This window comes from Nasonia vitripennis, chromosome 1 (assembly GCF_009193385.2).
Source record: "Nasonia vitripennis strain AsymCx chromosome 1, Nvit_psr_1.1, whole genome shotgun sequence".
Lineage (NCBI taxonomy): Eukaryota > Metazoa > Arthropoda > Insecta > Hymenoptera > Pteromalidae > Nasonia > Nasonia vitripennis.
Window position 1 is genome coordinate 23,019,956 of NC_045757.1, and position 23,544 is coordinate 23,043,499.

Consider the following 23,544-nt stretch of genomic DNA (forward strand, 5'->3'; position numbering starts at 1 on the left):
AGCAAAGACAGACAAGCAAAAATTGTTACGCTAGCCTGTTCCTACATAATAAAATAAGCATCTACACTACAAATTAAACATCTTGCACGAATACACTGCATAAAATGCACTATAATGATGAATACTGCCTGCGACTGACTTGAACACTGAGTTGCGAATATCTATCAATATCATCACTTTTACACTTCATCATTGATAAAATCTTGAACACACAAATTTCACCTGATGTTGTTTCTAATATTCACACTTTCATAAAAACATGCATGCCAGAATAATATACAAATATGTTAGTGAGTTTTGAGTGTGATTATATGTAAATTTGTATGTATGAATATTCAAGGTTAGGTTACCGCTCTTAACACATTGCCTTGTATTTTCAAAATTTATTGTAAAATCCTTTTTTTAAACGTAAATGATTTTAGAATTTACTGCGTTAAATGAATTTTGATTATTAAGTTTATGGATTTTAGGTTATAAACCGATTGCTGGTGAACTGTCGTGTGTTATAAATTTGTAAATCATCATCATATACGTATCAATAGTAAATTAAGTCAAAATAAGCAATATGTAAATCGAGACCATCGAGAAGACTGAAATCCTACCTCACACAAATATCTCCGACTCTCCTCAAATCCACATTCATAAATCCCGCACATTCCTTCCAAAGAGCCGAGCCCAACCAGAGACCCTCTTTATGACGGCCCATAACCGACGCGACGACGAGCGCGGCTTAGGACGACCCATCGCCAGCGCGACGAAGAGCACAGCGTAGAAGCACATCTGCACAACTTCTGGACTCCGGACGGCTCGGATCTTGACCAGTTTATGACCAGACCCTTTTTTTGGCCAACTACGCGCGCCCCGCGCGCGACTCAAGCCCACATCTGGACACTTTTTTGGAAGACTTCGAAAAAACCCGCACGCACACTCCTTCAGGCCCAAAACTCCTCCTACTAAACCGTTCCGCCAATTAAAATGCATTTCCTTCCGATATTCTAGCAAGCAAAACTTTCCCTCTCCAAAACTACCCCCAGCAGACCGAGGACAGCAAAATCTCGAAGCATCAGTCTCTCTCGAACGCTCGACAGCTACAGATTACCTTATATACCAGAGAAAATATAAATACTTTATTCCACATCAAGTGTTATTATTTCGCCTTACTGGCCTGTCGAATTAAGTTTCGGTAGACCGTGCCATTTCAAGGCACATTTCTACATGGTCCTTCGAGCCGGATATTAGCTGAAGTGAAAAGTGTCAGTGATCAACAAGGAAGCTACGCTCTGTGAACATCTACGACGATTACGCTCGTAAGAAAGGAGAGCAAGCTAACGAGATCACAAATCAACATCGCATACATCGACAACTTTCACATCAGGCTACCGACTGCGCAGTCAGTCTACACTATATCGCCAAACCTCTGCAAGAGTCAGGTAAATAACTTTGTCACAATTCGAAAGACACGCAAGCTAATCCATCAACAACCAAACTAGATCAACCCACAAGTTTCAGACAAACGAAAACAAATTCAAGCCAGTACTCGCTTGACTGTGCAATTAAAATCACACGAAACTTCAGGAGGCAGTCCTCGCTTGGCTGTCCAATTCGAGATACAACAAGCTCAAACGCATTTCAACTTCGCTGACTCGTCAACGACTCAGCAAACCACATACGCAGTCCTCGCTTGGCTGACCCTTCAGAACGATCTGATCTTCAATCGATTCAACATCTATCCAACGTCAACACTAAGACGTCATCGAGCAGTCGCCCGACTCCAATACTATCAAGGTAAGACATTTGAGTGAAACGCAATTTGATAAATATCGAAGTAGACCAGAACGCAAAAAAAAAATATATATATATATAACACAATGGAAAACGTACAGCACATTCAGTTTGTTAAAACACGCCGCAATACGATTAAATTCGAAATCGAATCGTTAAAATCTTTCTTGGACTCTTTCGACAAAGAAACGCAACATGGCGAGTTACGGTCGCGCACGGATCGCGTACATGCGTTATTCGAGCAGTTTGATCAAGTTTGCGACGAAATTGATATCTTAGAACCATCGGAAGACAACACTATAGAGAAACTAACTATTTTAAACACGTACCATCAAACCGTTGGCAAGGCTCACACGCATCTTGCTGAGATAGATCAAATCCATGCCGGGGTAAGCAATAGCCAAGCAGGCTCCGCATCGACGACCGGCGACGCAAGTTCGCGACGTAGAAAACGCAAAATTAAAGTACAACAAGCGCCACTCCCGCAATTCGATGGTCGGTCTGAAGGGTGGCTTTCATTCAAACAGTCATTCATATCACTTATACACGACAATGACGACTTCTCAGACGTCGAGAAGTTACATTATTTAAAATCGGCAGTCACCAACGAGGCTTTAAACAAGATCGAAATCTTCGCTACGACCGCGGAAAACTATCCTCGAGCATGGAGTTTATTAGAAAAGGCATATGAAAATAAAGGCACAATAGTAATGCGACACATTTCTCTGCTACTTAATTTACCTAAAATGGAAAGAGATAATTCCAAAGAAGTTGAGACTCTAGCGGACAAGGCACAACAGCACATAGAATCACTGGCAAGTTTAAAAATTGCCGTGACACCGCAAATCGTAGTTCAAATCCTCGAAGAAAGACTAAGTAAAAATATCCGCGCAAAATGGACAGAGACACTGGACCGCGACAAAATTCCGACTCTAGAGGAAATGATCGAGTTTTTATACAAAACGGCAGCAACGTTGTCCAAGGACGACGGGAAAACGACAAGTTACAAAACTTGTACTCATCAGGGTCCGCCGGCAAAGGTCCGCAAATTCGAGTTTGGATCTTCGGCAAAAACCTTCGTAACCGCGAGAAAAAAGTGCCCAGCGTGTGCACACGAAGACCACGATCTTTTCCGATGCGACAAATTCCGAAGTTTAAACGTTTTTCAAAGAATCCAACTAGTACAGGACGCAAATTTATGTAAAAATTGCTTAAAATACCATCGAGACGAATGCCGTCGCGGCAATTGTAGAATATGCAACTTAAAACACAACTCATTGTTGCACGTACCAAAATCGACTAACTCAAACGCAGGCACGCTGACATTTCCATCGTCGCAAGACCTGCCTTCGACAAGCGATCCAGAGATTGATCAAGCCAAAGCATGACTATCTAATTATAACCAATTAAAACATTGCTATGCAACAAATCTTTCGCCGACTTACGATCTCATGCCCAGCGCAACAGTGAAAATCCTCGGCAAATCAGGATCGGATATAACGTGTCGAGTATTATTAGACACCTGCTCCACCGCGAATTTCATAACCGAAAACCTGTGCAACAAATTAAAATTAACTAAATCGCCATGCTCATTGACCATAACCGCTATGAACAATTTAAATACCACTGCCAGCTACCTCACCGATATCACGTTCCGGTCAATTCATTCAGAATTTAAAAAATCACTGACTTGCTTTGTTGTTAAAGAAATAACCGATCTCGTACCCAACGAACCGGTTCCGAGGAACCGACTAAATATTCCGAAGCAACTCAAATTAGCAGATCCACATTTTGAAAAACCAGCATCCGTAGACATGCTAATCGGATCCGGTCCCACTTTATCAATACTCTGCCCCGGACAACTAAAGATACTCAACAACGATAATCTAATTTTACAAAAAACCAAACTCGGCTGGATCCTGGGCGGAAATCTAGAATCAACTTACTTATCGAAATCGTCTCGTTGCCTTGTCACTAGTTTACCTTTCGACTTAGAGCGATTTTGGAGATTAGAGGAGAAGCTCGACGAGGAACGCACATTGTCAAAGGACGAGTTATATTGTGAAGAACACTTCATAACTCACGTAAAACGCAGTAAAGATGGCAGATACATCGTCGCATTGCCGTTCGATAAGATGAAGGGTAAATTAGGCAATTCCAAGCAAACGGCGTTGAAACAACTATTATATTTGAGAAAAAGATTTCAACGAGATCACGAGTACAAACGCGAATATACAAAGGTCATCGAAGAATATCTAAAATTAGGCCACATGACCCTCGTAGAGACCATCGGAGACGACGGATTTTATTTGCCACACCACGGAGTTCCTAAACTCGATAGTCTGACAACGATGCTGCGAGTAGTTTTCAACGCGTCGGTGACACCCTCAGATGGCGGATGCTCACTTAACGACTGCCTACTCGTTGGCCCTACTATTCAAGACGATTTAATCACTCTCCTACTACGATTTCGAACGCACACGTATGTAATCTTAGCTGACATCGAAAAAATGTATCGACAATTTCTCGTTCGAGACAGCGATAGGAAATATCAGAAAATCTTGTGGTTTGTAAACGACGAGATTAGAGAATTTGTGCTCAACACAGTAACATTCGGAGTAGCAGCCGCACCCTTTTTGGCTATTCGATGCCTACATCAACTCGCGGACGATGAACAAGAACGATTTCCACTCGCCGCCAAAATATTAAAGAGAGACATGTACGTCGATAACATGTTAACGGGAACGAATTCCGTCGAAGAAGCCCGATCAATTTGTACGCAAATGACGCAAGTCCTAAGGACCGCCGGTATGAACATGCGACAGTGGGCAACAAATGATCCAAATATATTAAACGACATCGAGTCAAAAAATTTGGACGCTAATTTCGACTTGAGCAACGACAACACCCTTAAAACACTAGGCATTCGCTGGCGCGCCAAAACGGACTCTTTCGTATACAAAATTAAACCCATATCGGTCACTGAGAGATTCACCAAAAGAAAAATATTGTCCGAAATAGCAAAAATCTTCGATCCCCTTGGACTACTAGGACCAATTATCCTCTTTGCAAAAAAAATCATGCAAGACATCTGGAAAGCCAAAATCGACTGGGATGAAACAGTACCGAATGACATATACTATCAATGGAATGAGTTTTGTCTACAATTAAGCTGCCTACCAGACATGTCATTCAATCGACACATTTTGACAAACGACGCCAATGAAATACAAATTCACGGCGAAACTGGATACGGTGCATGCATCTATATGAGATCAAAGGACACATTTGGCAATTATAAAATCACCCTAATCTGTTCAAAATCACGCGTCGCGCCAGTAAAAACACGGTCATTTCATTCGTTCGTCAAACGATTTTCTCAACAACGAGATATGGCTACACGGCCCTCCATGGCTACAACAAAACGAAACTGAGTGGCCAAAATCGCATATTATCGGATTAACCGAAATTCCAGAAATCAAAAAAGCACATTGCTTCGTAACTAAATCCGATTCATATTGCGCACATCTTTTAAAAATAATAGAAAATCAGACATCCTTGATGAAATTAAAACGTATATTCGCATTATGCCTCCGACTGCCGAAAAAATATCGTACAAATACCAAAATCCGGGACATGCGCATCAAAGACTTACAAAAAGCAGAAAATGCCGTTATTCGGTTAGTTCAGGGATCCGTGTTTGCAAATGACATTGCGTCACTAAAGGCAAATAAACCATTGAATGAGAAAAGTTCCTTAGCATCACTAGATCCATTCATCGATGAAGAAAACATTCTTAGAGTAGGCGGTAGAATCAGAAAGGCAATTGCACCCTTTTCAAAACGTCATCCCATACTCCTATCAAAAAATAACTTTTTCACGGACTTAATTATTCAACATTATCACACTGCGCACTTTCACACGGGAATTCAAAATACTCTTTACGCAATCCGAGAGAACTATTGGCCGATCGACGGACGCAACCAAATTAGAAAAAATATCCGAAAATGCACAATATGTTTTCGTGCAAATCCGCAGTTATGCCAGTATAAAATGGGTGACCTTCCGCAAGTGAGAGTAACACAATCTAGACCATTTTATAATGTAGGTGTAGATTACTGCGGTCCGTTCTTTATAAAGGAAAAGCGATATCGAAATCAAAAATTCATAAAAATTTACGTCGCAATATTGGTATGTATGACAGTCAAAGCAATCCGCATAGAAGTAGTCGAAGATCTATCTACGGAAGGTTTTATAGCAGCTTTACGACGATTTGTATCGAGACGCGGTTTACCGGGAACTATCTACTCGGACAACGGTACTAACTTCCGAGGTGCACACAACAAACTGAATGAACTATACGAATTACTAAACTCACAACAATTAAAAATAAATTTAGACAAATTTACCAATAGTAACAAAATAGAGTGGCATTTCATTCCGCCTCATTCGCCAAACTTTGGTGGCTTATGGGAAATTTCAGTCAAACAATTCAAACATCATTTTAAAAGAGTAGCGGCCGACAAAAGATTTACCTTAGCTGACTTTAACACGTTTTCCATTGAAATAGAAGCAATATTAAACTCTCGACCAATAACTCGCATATCATCCGATATTAACGATTTATCAGCAATTACACCTGGTCACTTCTTAATTGGCGATTCACTCAAAGGTCTACCAGAACAAAATTATACGAAAATACCAGACAATCGCTTAAGCGCATGGGAAAGTATGTCAAAACTCAAACAACAATTTTGGGAGAGATGGAATAAAGAATACTTAAACGAATTGAATATACGTCACAACAAATCGGCGGCAGAACCAAAATTGACTAAAGACCTAGTCGTATTGATCAAAGAGGACAACACACCACCGATGCAATGGAATATGGGTATTATTACGGATGTACATCCAGGAGCCGACAAAATTATCCGCGTGGTAACAGTCAGAACGAAACACGGACTTAAAAAAAGACCAACCTCCAAGATTGCCGTTCTTCCCATAGACGATAACTTAGAAAAACAAGAAACAATAAGTAAACTCAAAATTAATTAAGTATTGATCGCTACCCTCTCAAGGGGGGGAGTATGAACTGTCGTGTGTTATAAATTTGTAAATCATCATCATATACGTATCAATAGTAAATTAAGTCAAAATAAGCAATATGTAAATCGAGACCATCGAGAAGACTGAAATCCTACCTCACACAAATATCTCCGACTCTCCTCAAATCCACATTCATAAATCCCGCACATTCCTTCCAAAGAGCCGAGCCCAACCAGAGACCCTCTTTATGACGGCCCAAAACCGACGCGACGACGAGCGCGGCTTAGGACGACCCATCGCCAGCGCGACGAAGAGCACAGCGTAGAAGCACATCTGCACAACTTCTGGACTCCGGACGGCTCGGATCTTGACCAGTTTATGACCAGACCCTTTTTTTGGCCAACTACGCGCGCCCCGCGCGCGACTCAAGCCCACATCTGGACACTTTTTTGGAAGACTTCGAAAAAACCCGCACGCACACTCCTTCAGGCCCAAAACTCCTCCTCCTAAACCGTTCCGCCAATTAAAATGCATTTCCTTCCGATATTCTAGCAAGCAAAACTTTCCCTCTCCAAAACTACCCCCAGCAGACCGAGGACAGCAAAATCTCGAAGCATCAGTCTCTCTCGAACGCTCGACAGCTACAGATTACCTTATATACCAGAGAAAATATAAATACTTTATTCCACATCAAGTGTTATTATTTCGCCTTACTGGCCTGTCGAATTAAGTTTCGGTAGACCGTGCCATTTCAAGGCACATTTCTACAGCTGGAGTTAAGCACTCAACATAATGTGGACATATTATGTTGACATATTACGCTAAGAAAAATATGGCCAGTAGATATTCACCGGCCATATCTTATGGCGTATTTTCTACGAGGGTAGATCTTTGAAAATACAACTTTTTTCTATTGACATAAAATCATGGCAATGCTTATAACGAGAGTTAACAGCCCAAAATCGTTTTTAATACTCCGTGCGCGAAATGCGGTTTCTCAGGCTCGTTTTCTTTGCGCGAATCACTATAGCTTTTTTAATGTTGCGTCAAGCATGTAGCATATAATAACATATCGTTGCTATGGAAACAGTATTTCGCACACGCTACACGAAAAACAAGCCTCTTGAAAAACCGCGTTTTTCGCGCACGTCATGTTAAAATTGTATATTACGATACGAGTGCGCGAAGTAGGTTATTTTTGCATGAGCGCATCTGTCGCCGCAAGGGTGACAAAAAAGCGAGTTTGATGATCACCTACGCGCACGTGTATCGTATATACTATTTTCTGACACGAGTGTGCGAATCTACGTCCTCAACAGATAAGCGTGTGCGAAATTTAGAGTTTTGCACACGCAGTAACGATCTTACGTTTTTGAATAGGAAAACGTTATTTGTGGAGTTGGAAATTATAATATTTTCTAAGAGGATAAAGTATACTTCAGTTTTTCATTCAATAAAAGACAAGCATATAATGATTGAGCGGTTAAAAATTTTTTATTTTACGATAAATAAATAAGTACAGTAAAAAATTAAATCATCTCGACAATTAAAAAACGTTTTAAGGTTCTACATATGTATTCGAACGTAAACCATGATTGTGCACGATGTATGTGTGATAAGCTGCGTCACTTTCCTTGGGCATTGAAACATCTCCAGACGGTCGATCTGAAACACAAAATAACGTGATGTTGCGATCTATCATCGATAATGCTATTGTGAAAAAATGAAATGGAAGACTCACTCTGTTTGCAATAGCCTTTGTGCATCTTATAATTTTTCACGCCTGTTCGTGAAGTTGAGCATCCGGGTCCACCGCTAATTGCATCTTATATCCGCAATAGCTCCCCTTTAAATGCTCAATAATGGACTCGTAAGTCTCGTGTAGACATTTGCACGTGTTGCACTGCAGCAGGCAACTAACTTTACATTCATCGCAGTCTACTGCGTCGACCGATGTTTCATCGATGATGGGTTCGCGGCACTCCACGCAGAAGTGCGCATAAAAACGTTCATGTCCTGATACGAATAAAAAGACATTTGTAAAATTAAGAAACTCGAGAGAAAGGCAATGAGTTATTAAAAAATGTATGCACACGAACTTACCGTATTCCCTCACGCTTTTCCTTAATATCTCCGATGAGTTGGCAAAGTACTTGAACATATCTAATTCTTCCTCCGAATTCGTGTTGTTGTTCTCCAACTGAAGACTTGTAAAACAATCACTTGCACAGTCTTGAAAGTGTCTTCTTAGTTCATCGATCCGTTCGAATGTCGTTTCGCACAACTCACAGATGTATTTTGGCTGCTTGATGATGCTGGCACAAGAATTGATGTGCCGGATCGCCCAAAAACGGTGATAAAACTTCTCTCGGCACGCTAAACATTGCAGAGCTAGCTCGCCCTGGCATTTTTCGTAGTTGGCACTGTCAAGATCACAATCCGAGCAACAAATCGTCACAAGCCCTGTCAAGTCTGCAGTAACTAAAGAAATAGAATTATTATAACGATGTGATTAAAAATTGTATGAAAACTTTAATTATCTTAGATTATTGTGAAGTGTAATATGATAAGCTAATAATCAATCATGAATATAAAATAAAGTCGTGCAAAAACGTACCTTCGTTGAGATTTCCATCGAGATCCGTGTGACGAGCTTCTGCATCAATCATTCTCGTCCTACCTACAAAACGACGAACAAATATAATTAATAAGTATCGTGCATATGTGCACTCACGTCTCAACATTTCTTTTTCTAATATACGAACCAGTGTCAGAAGATGCGTAAGATTCCGCACGTGGAGATTCCATTTTACGAAAGGAAAACTTGACTGTGATGCACTACAGATTCAAACTAACGCAGGCACTAGGATATCACTGACTAGCCAAGTCGTTGCTTCTAGAATGAAAACTTCGAACTGTCTGCTTAAGAAATTTCGCTCTGTATATATAGCAGCGTTCTCCCTCTCCGCAAAAATTCACTTTCCCCGAGCTGTGCGTCCGAAATCCGCCTCTAGATAGCCTATAATACCTGTACCTATAAATGTAGGCTCCGGCCCGCCCCGACTCTACGGCGCGACGCCGTGGGGCGCATCTCAGCCGCCACCCCGTCGCCACGTCTCCACGTGTCTTGGGGACCAGAAAATTTTATTGCCGCAAATTTACTTTATTCCCGCAAATTCACTTTATTCCGTATTTTGCGAGAATAAAGTAAATAATCCACGACTTTAGTCTCTTGTTGCATAATGTACTATTAAGGGGGTCCGAAACCCAGGTTTTACCGATAGTACGAGTGTTCAGTAGAAAATTACTCGAAACTAAGGCAATGCAATGAATTATGAAAAATCAAGAGTTAGTTGCCCTTCCTTTTATAAATATCTATCGCTGTGGCAAGTTTCAAATAAAAATATTAACGCAATAATTAAGTTGATGCACTTCGGTGCCGGCAACTTCCCTTATATGAATGAGGAATTCTACGGGAAAAATGCCATTTTCTGATTGGAGAAAACATACATTTTCTGTTTGTGCCCTTATGCATTAGGTACATGCTCTTGAACAATGGCTATTGCTCCAAATGCCGCCGTTCGGATAAAATTTACGATATCTCTTTGGAGACAGAGGCGGAGTCCTGACTGCGATTATTCCCTTGCAGTTTCTCGGAATCGCGTCAAACATTGATTGCGTTTCCTGCATTCCCCTCGATTTTTCCATCCAGGGTTTAAGAAACGCTTGCGCGTTTTTAGGCACGACCGCGGTATGCAAGTGCCTTTTACTTAATTTTTTAAGCGAAAAATGTGTGAGATGCGATATTTCATCGCAATTTTCGACCGATCGGGCTGAAATTTTAGGAGTTTGGCTCTTTGGCTCTAACTCGAATCCTATAAGCATTCTACAAAAAAAGTTAAAGTAAGAAGTTGTACCCTCGTAGGAAATTGAGGCTAATATGGCCACGATATGCCAAATTTTATGCCCAGTAGCCAGATTATGTGGCATATCATGGCCATATGTCCCCCCTGTTAACAGGCGACGGTAAGTGGGCATAATATGCCATAAAATTATGGCGAACGTTTTATACATGGCAACCTAACCTTGCACATGTACAAACATGACCACACTCAACACTCACACTTAAATGTACACTTTTTATGTGGGTTTAGATATTAGAAACATTAAGTAAAATTTGCGTGTTCAAGATTTGATCAACGATGAAGTGTAAAAGTGATGATCTTGATAGATATTCCCAACTCAGTGTTCAAATCAGTCGCAGGCAGTATTCATCATTATAGTGCCTTATATGCAGTGTATACGTTCAAGATGTTTAATTTATAGTGTAGATACTTATTTTATTATGTAGGAACAGGCTAGCGTAACAATTTTTGCTTGTCTGTCGTTGCTAGCTGACCCACACCGAACCCCATGGCTCCGGGGGCAAAATTTACACATGAGTGTTGATATGAAAATTTAAACTACAGTACTTTAGATAAAAACAAGTGGGTATATTGCTTCAACAGCTTGAAACAAATCACCATGCAAAATTTCAGCCCTCTAAGTATGATAGATTTTAATTGAGAGCTAAATCAAATCCTCAATGATTGTACGATTACTTTTTTCAATTTTTCTTTTTGCTCTCAATAAAAACCTATCATACTTAGAGGGCTGAAATTTTGCATGGTGATTTGTTTCAAGCTGTTGAAGCAATATACCCACTTGTCTTTATCTCAAGTGCTGTAGTTTAAATTCTCACGTAAACACTCATGTGTAAATTTTGCCACCCCCCCCCCCGCCCATCGGAGCCATGGAGTTCGGTGTGGGTCGGCTAGCAAAGACAGACAAGCAAAAATTGTTACGCTAGCCTGTTCCTACATAATAAAATAAGCATCTACACTACAAATTAAACATCTTGCACGAATACACTGCATAAAATGCACTATAATGATGAATACTGCCTGCGACTGACTTGAACACTGAGTTGCGAATATCTATCAATCTCATCACTTTTACACTTCATCATTGATAAAATCTTGAACACACAAATTTCACCTGATGTTGTTTCTAATATTCACACTTTCATAAAAACATGCATGCCAGAATAATATACAAATATGTTAGTGAGTTTTGAGTGTGATTATATGTAAATTTGTATGTATGAATATTCAAGGTTAGGTTACCGCTCTTAACACATTGCCTTGTATTTTCAAAATTTATTGTAAAATCCTTTTTTTAACCGTAAATGATTTTAGAATTTACTGCGTTAAATGAATTTTGATTATTAAGTTTATGGATTTTAGGTTATAAACCCATTGCTGGAGTTAAGCACTCAACATAATGTGGACATATTATGTTGACATATTACGCTAAGAAAAATATGGCCAGTAGATATTCACCGGCCATATCTTATGGCGTATTTTCTACGAGGGTAGATCTTTGAAAATACAACTTTTTTCTATTGACATAAAATCATGGCAATGCTTATAACGAGAGTTAACAGCCCAAAATCGTTTTTAATACTCCGTGCGCGAAATGCGGTTTCTCAGGCTCGTTTTCTTTGCGCGAATCACTATAGCTTTTTTAATGTTGCGTCAAGCATGTAGCATATAATAACATATCGTTGCTATGGAAACAGTATTTCGCACACGCTACACGAAAAACAAGCCTCTTGAAAAACCGCGTTTTTCGCGCACGTCATGTTAAAATTGTATATTACGATACGAGTGCGCGAAGTAGGTTATTTTTGCATGAGCGCATCTGTCGCCGCAAGGGTGACAAAAAAGCGAGTTTGATGATCACCTACGCGCACGTGTATCGTATATACTATTTTTTGACACGAGTGTGCGAATCTACGTCCTCAACAGATAAGCGTGTGCGAAATTTAGAGTTTTGCACACGCAGTAACGATCTTACGTTTTTGAATAGGAAAACGTTATTTGTGGAGTTGGAAATTATAATATTTTCTAAGAGGATAAAGTATACTTCAGTTTTTCATTCAATAAAAGACAAGCATATAATGATTGAGCGGTTAAAAATTTTTTATTTTACGATAAATAAATAAGTACAGTAAAAAATTAAATCATCTCGACAATTAAAAAACGTTTTAAGGTTCTACATATGTATTCGAACGTAAACCATGATTGTGCACGATGTATGTGTGATAAGCTGCGTCACTTTCCTTGGGCATTGAAACATCTCCAGACGGTCGATCTGAAACACAAAATAACGTGATGTTGCGATCTATCATCGATAATGCTATTGTGAAAAAATGAAATGGAAGACTCACTCTGTTTGCAATAGCCTTTGTGCATCTTATAATTTTTCACGCCTGTTCGTGAAGTTGAGCATCCGGGTCCACCGCTAATTGCATCTTATATCCGCAATAGCTCCCCTTTAAATGCTCAATAATGGACTCGTAAGTCTCGTGTAGACATTTGCACGTGTTGCACTGCAGCAGGCAACTAACTTTACATTCATCGCAGTCTACTGCGTCGACCGATGTTTCATCGATGATGGGTTCGCGGCACTCCACGCAGAAGTGCGCATAAAAACGTTCATGTCCTGATACGAATAAAAAGACATTTGTAAAATTAAGAAACTCGAGAGAAAGGCAATGAGTTATTAAAAATGTATGCACACGAACTTACCGTATTCCCTCACGCTTTTCCTTAATATCTCCGATGAGTTGGCAAAGTACTTGAACATATCTAATTCTTCCTCCGAATTCGTGTTGTTGTTCTCCAACTGAAGACTTGTAAAACAATCACTTGCACAGTCTTGAAAGTGTCTTCTTAGTTCATCGATCCGTTCGAATGTCGTTTCGCACAACTCACAGATGTATTTTGGCTGCTTGATGATGCTGGCACAAGAATTGATGTGCCGGATCGCCCAAAAACGGTGATAAAACTTCTCTCGGCACGCTAAACATTGCAGAGCTAGCTCGCCCTGGCATTTTTCGTAGTTGGCACTGTCAAGATCACAATCCGAGCAACAAATCGTCACAAGCCCTGTCAAGTCTGCAGTAACTAAAGAAATAGAATTATTATAACGATGTGATTAAAAATTGTATGAAAACTTTAATTATCTTAGATTATTGTGAAGTGTAATATGATAAGCTAATAATCAATCATGAATATAAAATAAAGTCGTGCAAAAACGTACCTTCGTTGAGATTTCCATCGAGATCCGTGTGACGAGCTTCTGCATCAATCATTCTCGTCCTACCTACAAAACGACGAACAAATATAATTAATAAGTATCGTGCATATGTGCACTCACGTCTCAACATTTCTTTTTCTAATATACGAACCAGTGTCAGAAGATGCGTAAGATTCCGCACGTGGAGATTCCATTTTACGAAAGGAAAACTTGACTGTGATGCACTACAGATTCAAACTAACGCAGGCACTAGGATATCACTGACTAGCCAAGTCGTTGCTTCTAGAATGAAAACTTCGAACTGTCTGCTTAAGAAATTTCGCTCTGTATATATAGCAGCGTTCTCCCTCTCCGCAAAAATTCACTTTCCCCGAGCTGTGCGTCCGAAATCCGCCTCTAGATAGCCTATAATACCTGTACCTATAAATGTAGGCTCCGGCCCGCCCCGACTCTACGGCGCGACGCCGTGGGGCGCATCTCAGCCGCCACCCCGTCGCCACGTCTCCACGTGTCTTGGGGACCAGAAAATTTTATTGCCGCAAATTTACTTTATTCCCGCAAATTCACTTTATTCCGTATTTTGCGAGAATAAAGTAAATAATCCACGACTTTAGTCTCTTGTTGCATAATGTACTATTAAGGGGGTCCGAAACCCAGGTTTTACCGATAGTACGAGTGTTCTAACTCGAATCCTATAAGCATTCTACAAAAAAAGTTAAAGTAAGAAGTTGTACCTTCGTAGGAAATTGAGGCTAATATGGCCACGAAATGCCAAATTTTATGCCCAGTAGCCAGATTATGTGGCATATCATGGCCATATGTCCCCCCTGTTAACAGGCGACGGTAAGTGGGCATAATATGCCATAAAATTATGGCGAACGTTTTATACATGGCAACCTAACCTTGCACATGTACAAACATGACCACACTCAACACTCACACTTAAATGTACACTTTTTATGTGGGTTTAGATATTAGAAACATTAAGTAAAATTTGCGTGTTCAAGATTTGATCAACGATGAAGTGTAAAAGTGATGATCTTGATAGATATTCCCAACTCAGTGCTCAAATCAGTCGCAGGCAGTATTCATCATTATAGTGCCTTATATGCAGGGTATACGTTCAAGATGTTTAATTTATAGTGTAGATGCTTATTTTATTATGTAGGAACAGGCTAGCGTAACAATTTTTGCTTGTCTGTCTTTGCTAGCCGACCCACACCGAACACCATGGCTCCGGGGTGGGGGGGGGGGGGGGGGCAAAATTTACACATGAGTGTTTACGTGAGAATTTAAAAACGGATAAGTTATTAGGTTTGGGTGTCAATGGAGCAAGTGTGAATGTAGGTGAGAAACACTCTTTAACGACTATCTTACACGAGATCAATCCTTATATCGTCGTGATTAAATGTATTTGCCATTCACTACATTTGGCAGCTGAAAAAGCTTGCGAGACATTACCGAGACATCTCGACTATATGGTGCGAGAAACTCATAACTGGTTTAGTCACAGTACCAAACGCCAACTCGAGTATGAAGAGTTGTATACCGTAATTAATGATAGCAAACCGAAAATACTTGTCAAACTTAGTGACACTCGATGGCTATGATCTCAGATCTGATTCTCGATCAGTATGATCCACTTAAGCTCCTTTTTCAAATAGCGGAATCAAAAGAAAAATGTTACACAGCGAGTCAGTTAGCAGCTATGTATGCCTCGGTTGATAACCGTTTGTTTTTGACATTCATCCACAGTGTTCTAAAGCCTGTCATAGAATTGAATACACATTTTCAGTCAGATAAGGCTGATCCCATCAAATTTTTCAGCGACTTGAATGATTTATTTTATTCAATTCTACAAAAGATTGTTGTACCAGCACAACTAGAGAAAGTTCATCGTACTAAACTTCATAGTTTTAACTTTTCGAATTTTCTCATGCCTACAGATTGCATTAATTTCGGTTATGAATTTAACCAAACACAAGGAGCATTGAGAAAAGAGACAATTGACTATGTTAAAACGAGATGTAGGGACTTTCTCATCGAATTGGCAATTGAATTACAAAAAAGATTGCCGTCCAACATTCACGTTCTTGAAAATATTTCTCTCTTTTCTCAGGAAAATGCTTCTTGTCAAATAAAGCCTAATATAGCGGAGGTCGTAGAATTTTTCAAACATGTTTGTGGCGATGTAGATGAAACGATTCGACAATGGAATGTATTGCATCGATTAGAAATAAGTCAGAAAAAAAATGTAGTCGATTATTGGATTGAAGTGTATAAAGTAAAAAATGCCGCTGGCGATCGAAAATTTGGACACATTTGCCAATTAGCATTTGCATTGTTAAGTTTGCTGATTTCAAACGCTGGAGTAGAGAGGGTATTTTCAGTAGTGAATATTATCAAAGATAAAATTAGGAATAAACTAGCTGTCACTATGGTCGAAGCCATCCTTCATGTTCGTGCACTTCACAAATTGAGTGCACCGATTTTGTACCAACAGATTTAATGCTGAAACGATTCAATTCAGAAGATATGTACTCTAAGGTCAGTGAGAGTGATGTGAGCGTTTTAGAAGTATTTCCTTTAGTGAGTGATTGTTGGATAAATTAATATAATATTTATGTAGAGCTGTGACTATAAATTTTGTTCAACGATGTTAATAATACGTTGTCTTAATGTTTTTTATTTCTGTTAAATGGCTTGCTTTTCGATCTAGAAAAATAATAAAGATATTTATGAATAATAAACTTCAAGATAACTTTTTGTGTTTACTTCTTATCTATATTTTTCACGGTATTTTCATCTATATTTTCTAATTTCAAATGCATCTTATATTTTTCTCTGGATGAGTTTACGATTTTATTTTCAAAATTGCTACAAGTGAATCTTTGTGTTTGAAGTATAAGAACGAGTTTAGGCGTTAACGGTTTATATTATTTAAACTTTTCATTGGCAACTCGCGGCACGTGGGGTAATTGGGTTTAAAGGCTTGCGTTTTGAGATTTGAATTTTTCAACGGCAACTCGCGGCACGTGGGGTAATTGGGTTTAAAGGCTTGCGTTTTGAGATTTGAATTTTTCATCGGCAACTAGCGGCGCGTGGGGTAATCGGGTTTAAAGGCTTACGTTTTGTGATTCGAATTTTTCTACAAAGGTAACTCGTTGTGGGTGGGGTAATTGGATTTACGTTTTGTGGTTGAAGTTTTTCTTGTCCTCGGGTAAGATGGGTTTACCTCTAGAAAATACCTCTGAATAATTGTTCCCCCTAGTTTCCCTCTAGGCTTCGCGAAATCCCTCTAGATCTAGAGGGAATCCCTCTGATCTGGCAACTCTGATTTCTAATTGGAATTACGCCTTCTGGTTTGATTTCATACTGCAGCAAGTGCTATGGAGGTCAAGCTTTAGATAAGTCTATTTTTATTCAAAGTGATATTTTAACAAACTTACTCCTCGTGAGGATCAATCATGGCTGATAAAGGATTTATGATTAAAAGTGAATGTGACGAGCGTTATATAGAATTAATAAGACCCCCATTTGCTAATAAAAATTAACAAACGTCAAAAGAAGATAGTTTAAAAACTAAAGGAATAGCTGTATCAAGAGAGCACGTTGAAAGGTGTAATCAGCGATTAAAAACTTTTGATTTTCTACAGTCAACGATTCAGTGGAAAATGACCAAATATATTGATGAAATTATGTTGATTATATGTGGCCTTGTTAACCTAAGTCCACCAAACATCGATAAAATTAGGTTTTGCACTTAGTATTGGTATGTGGTTGATTTTCATAAATATTATTGTAACAAAAAAAACAATCACTAATATTTTTCATTTGACTTATTTATTGCTATTTTCTTTATCCTTAGATAATGTTTGTATCAAGTCTTTTAAAAAAATATCGTCCCTAGGAACCCTAGCTTCATAAATTACGAAGTTACATTTTTCTAACTGTAACAATGCCATACTTGATTGTATTTGCCCGTAATACTGATGACGTGCTTTCAACTTTTGTACATTACTTTCAAACTTAATATATGTTAAAGTTTTCAATAAATTTTTAGCTGTCAGATTATTTGGATTTTTTGGACACTTTATTTCAACGATAAATTTGTTTGCAAATCTATCTGCGCTGAATCCCAACCATGGAGTACTTTTCAAAATAAATAAACCCATTTCTTGTACTCGAGCGCCAGTTACTTTTTCATAAGGTATTTTAGCTTTTGATTCACCCTCTTAATCTCTTAACGTATGTACATTTCCTTTAAATGTTGACTTATAGTTATACTGTAACTTTTTGTTTCACTGCTCTTTTTCATCGTGTCCACTTTTCATAAATGTAAAAATGGCGTGGCAAATGGATCCTGTAATCCTTTGATTTCTCTGTTCATACTAAGTGCTACTATTTTGTTTAATTGTGTTTACGAAAATCTCTTTCGCCTTCTCAATAGTTAAACTAACATTATTATTATAATATTATAATATATGGCTTGCTCTCGACTAGTTATTACTTACGTTGAACTTAAATTACATTTATTTTTAGTATTCTTTTTGGCAATGCAACAGTTTCATTAGCCTGACTAGGTAAAGTTGACCTGTAACATTGAACGTGTTGACCAGGCTCGGACTCAGGATCAGCTTCTATCAATATTTTAAACAATTGTTTTCGGATTTCAGGAGTCTTTTCATAATCTCCTTGCACCTGAATCCCATGACAAAATTTATGGAAGGGTTCAGCTGCGTAGGTATCACTGACCTTCTATTTTATATGTCCCCACTGTTGTCTCAAATCCGTACCGCCTAATTATTCTATATTATCTTTTGTTTTACTAAGTATAATAAAAATTATAAAAATCCATGATCTGAAAATGAAAATATTACGACTTACCTGTTTAAAAGCAATAACACACCCACTATGTGCTTACAAGAACCACTTTTACCATCTTGACAAGTACAATAAGCATTAATATTTTGCTTCCTCCCAGAGGAAGCTTTGTAATAGTAAAATTTTGAGTTTCGTCAAAACTTCTAGAAATACTTTTTGGTGTGTTGGAAGTTCAAATCAAATATTTTTAGAAAATGTCCGTGTGTGTGTTTTTTTTTATGTAGCGTAGGCAGAGCAGGCTCTGCACAAGTCACCCTCCGACACCGGATCCCCACAGGTACTATCGTTGAACAATACTTCCGTGGGGCCCGTTAACTAGCCTTTTTTGGCTTCTCCTTTGAAGTTTGACATTTCTATACATCCCCCATCCACCAAGGTGATTAGAGGTTCAGGATCAAACTCGTCTTCTTCATTCTGCATCGTCCTGCTGTTGTCTTCCTTTTGCATCGTCCAGACGTCTGCTTCCTGCCGCATCGTCCGATCGTCTACTTCGAGTAGCATCGACCGGCCATCCTTTTCTCCTCTCAACCCCGACACCTACGTTCCTCTGCATCGGGTGAGGGAGTCTGGGCTCAACTCAGTTACCTGCGTTCCTCAGCATCGGTCTGAGGAGCACTTAGAGGTACTCAATCCTAGCTCCTACGTTTCTCTGCATCGGGCAGGGGAGTGAGAGCTCAACTCTGTGACCTACGTCCTCTGCATCAGTCCGAGGAGCGTTTTGTATCTATTATCTAGTGGGCTTCGTCTAGCAACAGTTTTACTCAGCTGTTTCGCCTTGTCCTTCTATTCTCTTCGTCATTTCTAACCTTCTTGATAATGGTCATTACGTAGTTGTTTACTGCGCACCCGCTATCTTTCGACGCTAGCATAGCTGTCATCATTGACTCAGGGGTCACCCTAGTCTGAAGGTAACGCTCGAGTTCTTCTCGTTCCATTTCGTATCGCGAACAGTTGCAGAAGACATGCTCCATATCTTCGTTTGCTTCCAAACGTACTGGGCAATTTGTATTATCCTCTATCTTGAAGCGGTGTAGGTAGGCTCGAAATCACCCATGTCCGCTCAAAAACTGCGTAAGGTAGTAATTCACTTTCCCGTGTCGTCTATTGGTCCAGCCAACAATACGTGGTATGAGGCGGTGCGTCCATTGCCCCTTTCCACTGGAGTCCCATCGTCTTTGCCACGCAGCTAAGGTTTGTTCCATTGCGGATTTCCAAACTTCCTTTAGAGTATTGTCACCACGCCGGTTTCCTTCGTATATATTCTTTCGTTCTGTTGCTAGAAGGTCAATAGGCGGCATACTCGAAATAACGCACACTGCATTATCGGCTCCTTTGTTTCCTCCACTTCTATCCTGTGGAGTAGTTGGGACTTCCTCCGTTGTACCCGCCTTCCGGGATCTGAGACTTGGGGTTGTCTGGGTTTCCCTTCCCTGTGTTCCCGGGCGCTGGCATTGCAGTAAGTTATCTTAACTAAACATCATAACCTTACTTATTTTTTCAATAATAAATCGAAAACTGAGTTTTTTTGTGCCTCGATTACGGACGTAAAAAGGCTTTATTGCACTTGAGATTCTGGGAAGAAGTAGGTATTTTATGTGTTTTGGCTAAGTTCATTGCGCAGCTTTCAAATCCCTATGGTTCTTAAGATATCAAGGTTTCAACTTTTTTTTTGAAAATTTTTCTATTTCTTATATATCTAAAACAATGTAGTCAAACGTTTCAAAATTTTATGTGGTGATTTACTATAAAAATATCTATCTGCTAGTAAAATTTTAAACGATTTTCTCAATTGGTTCTCAAGTAAAGAGTTAAAATGTAAAAACCGATTTTTCTCAAAACTATTGCTTCCTCTTATGGTGTCGTTGCACGTCGTTAAAGTCCCTCCCTATGAATTCATGTCATACTGATATATTCTGTGAAAAAAATTGACGGCAGCGTTTGTATTCTATAATAAAAAACCGAGGGGTTTGCAAACTTTCAGACAATGAACCATCCAAAGCTTATATATTAAATTACGATCAAAAACCGCATCATACATTAGCAGGCAATTCTACTGTATATTAAAACAATATTTTATTTATTAGGCCTATAAATTAAGTTGGAGGAAGCTATGTGCCAATGAATTGGCAGAGGTTTTTTAAATTCATATTTTTGAAACAAAACATTATAACCTTACGAAAAAAATCATGTCAATGGGTCCGGGTCAAACTATATCCCATTAACATTTAAAGTGATTTGAGAACTTATTTTTTTCAGTAATAAATCGAAAACTGAAAAAAATGATTTTTTTTGTGCCTCGATTACGGACGAAATCTGCTAAAATTATGCGGACGAATTACTGCTAAAATTTTAAACGATTTCGTCGAGTGGTTCTCAAGTAAAGAGCTAAAATGTAAAAACCATTTTTTCTCAAACTTTTGTTTTCTCTTAGAGGGGTATCGTTGCACGTTGTTAAAGTCCCTCCCTGTCGAATTTTGCGAATTTTTTCCCACGCACCCGCTCATGTACGATAAACTTCTTTTATACCCCTTGCCTGGTAAGTACTATAGTATTTCTTTAAGAAAATTGCTCCTTTTAGCAAAATAATAAAAATTAATAATATCAATCGGTAAAATGTTTAATTCGTTTTTTTTTAGTTCAGTCGGTTCATTATTATAAAAAATAGATCAGATCCAATATTATAAAAAATAACATTTTTTAACACACCCCAGCATAAAGTTAGTACTTTATTCCTGACGAGTCGGGAATTAAGAGCTACGTGTATGTATATAGAAACTAAGGATTCAGAGGAATAACAAGAATCAACGAAAAATGTATCATCGGCTACTATATCTATAGCTATGGGGAGCACTGAGCTTATTCCTCGCTGTTATAATATACGAGAGCTTGAACAGCGCGCTTCGCGCGCCTTACCTTAAGACGTTTAGTCTTCCGGACTTAGACGCATGCGCACTACATAAGCTAATCACAAAACGTCTATCTTGGCTTCACAACATCCAGTCATGACTTTTTTATATAGGGATGCGACAGCAGATCATACGATTGCCCTTGTGCGTCTCGACTTGGATTTTAGCGTTTTTGCGTGTATGGATTATTTATTTGAAAACAACCCTATTGAAAGATCTCACGCCAAAATCTCATCTAACAAATTTTTCGTTTAAAAAAAAATTCAAACAGAATATTTTTGAAAAATTGGACTTTATTTTTTTTAAGTCAAACTATGATAAATCCCGGCGAATACCAGTCAGCAAAATTATTTACATAAATCCTAAAGTATACTGGCATCAGAAGTAATTAATTCATATTTTGAAATTTTCTTTAGTATTATTTTTTACCAAACATGGTAAAATAAAATTAAAATAACACTCTCTGAAAGTGCTTTCATAAAACTATATCAAAAAAACATGATCTCGAGCAATTGCAATTATATCACAGGTATCGGAAACATGATTATAAATTACAAAGAGACACGTTTTCAAGTTGTACAAGCACATAGTTAACTGAATTTGACCTTAATAAGGAGGATTTTTTTAAAGTGCGATTACTTTCATTTATATTCAAATTCTGTTCATTATTATGACATTTAAACTAAAAAAAACTATGTTCATCTTGATCTTTCATTTTAGTTATTCCATCAGCACTGTAGCTGAACCAACGTGAAATTGGTAAAACCATTAACCCAAATTCAAAAACTTTATGCGCTGACAATTTTTCATAAGCTTCTTTGGCTTTGCTTCCACTCTCTTTGGCTCGAAGAGTATTGGCGTTACGTTTGAATTCAGGTTGCATTCCGTAATGTCCACATAATAATATATGGTTGAAATTAACAATTTTGTTTCCTTCTATAATCTTTTAATTCTTAACTTCTGTCCCTTTAAACTACTAAAATCACGTTTAAACCTTCCTTCAATGATCATGTGATATGGTATAACTTACAGACTCGATGCCAGCACCCTTTTACGATGCCTTAACTTGCGAATACATCGTGGTAATTTGAAATATGCCAATGATTACATTTATATGTAATAATTGGCAATACATAACTATATATGTATTTTGAGGCGCAGAACTCAAATTTGACATTTTTCATCTTAATAAATTATTAGATTATTCATTATTTAACAATTTATTGATAAAAAGTCGATTTTCGCGTATTCTCATGGAATATGTGTGACACATCGATTTGTATGTTTTTTAGGGAATAGAACTCGAATGTAATAATCTCAAACCTAAAAACTTGATAGATTGTTTGTTATTTAACAATTGTATGCTAAAACGATGATTTTTGTGGATATTATTACGGAAAATATGTGTATCATCAATCTGTATGTATTTTGTTGTTGTTGAATTCGAATATAACGGTCATCGGAATTACAAATCGCCAAGAATTTTGTTTTTAACACTCCGTGCGCGAAACGCGATTTTTCGGGCTTGTTTTCCGTGTGCGAAACGCCAGTTTTTTTGACTAGTGCGCAAAATAAATAATATGACGCGAAACGTACCGTTGTTATGGAAACGTCGTTTCGCATACGCTAAACGAAAAACGAGCCCGAGAAACCGCGTTTCGCGCACGTAGTGTTAAAAAATATGGTTCGATACATGTGCACGGAGTCAGCGAGCCTCGCACGGATGTTTTGTCACCCCGGTTCGCTCGGACGGCAAACTACACCCGTGCGAGAATCGCTTACT

At 38.6% G+C, this 23,544-nt stretch overlaps 4 protein-coding genes across 4 annotated transcripts; 2 read left to right on the plus strand and 2 right to left on the minus strand.

Annotated features, from left to right (window-relative positions):
• The first annotated feature begins 3,389 nt into the window (after window positions 1-3,389).
• LOC116416275 lies at window positions 3,390-5,216 on the plus strand. The gene has a single exon (XM_031923988.1). It carries the CDS (start codon window positions 3,390-3,392, stop codon window positions 5,214-5,216), a length of 1,827 nt encoding a protein of 608 aa, XP_031779848.1.
• Window positions 5,217-5,418: 202 nt separating this feature from the next.
• On the plus strand, window positions 5,419-6,837 carry LOC103315817. The gene is made up of 2 exons (XM_008206481.2): window positions 5,419-5,604; window positions 5,821-6,837. The coding sequence occupies exons 1-2, from the start codon at window positions 5,419-5,421 to the stop codon at window positions 6,835-6,837; spliced, it is 1,203 nt and encodes a 400-aa protein (XP_008204703.2).
• Window positions 6,838-8,113: 1,276 nt separating this feature from the next.
• Window positions 8,114-10,553, minus strand: LOC116416945. The gene is made up of 5 exons (XM_031927582.1): window positions 9,594-10,553; window positions 9,446-9,508; window positions 8,932-9,309; window positions 8,570-8,844; window positions 8,114-8,493 (listed from the first exon to the last, which is right to left on the minus strand). The coding sequence occupies exons 1-4, from the start codon at window positions 9,634-9,636 to the stop codon at window positions 8,606-8,608; spliced, it is 723 nt and encodes a 240-aa protein (XP_031783442.1). The 5' UTR covers window positions 9,637-10,553; the 3' UTR covers window positions 8,114-8,493; window positions 8,570-8,605.
• A 1,783-nt stretch (window positions 10,554-12,336) lies between these two features.
• LOC116416979 lies at window positions 12,337-14,570 on the minus strand. The gene is made up of 5 exons (XM_031927930.2): window positions 14,123-14,570; window positions 13,975-14,037; window positions 13,461-13,838; window positions 13,100-13,374; window positions 12,337-13,023 (listed from the first exon to the last, which is right to left on the minus strand). Exons 1-4 carry the CDS (start codon window positions 14,163-14,165, stop codon window positions 13,136-13,138), a joined length of 723 nt encoding a protein of 240 aa, XP_031783790.1. The 5' UTR covers window positions 14,166-14,570; the 3' UTR covers window positions 12,337-13,023; window positions 13,100-13,135.
• Between the last annotated feature and the right edge of the window lie 8,974 nt (window positions 14,571-23,544).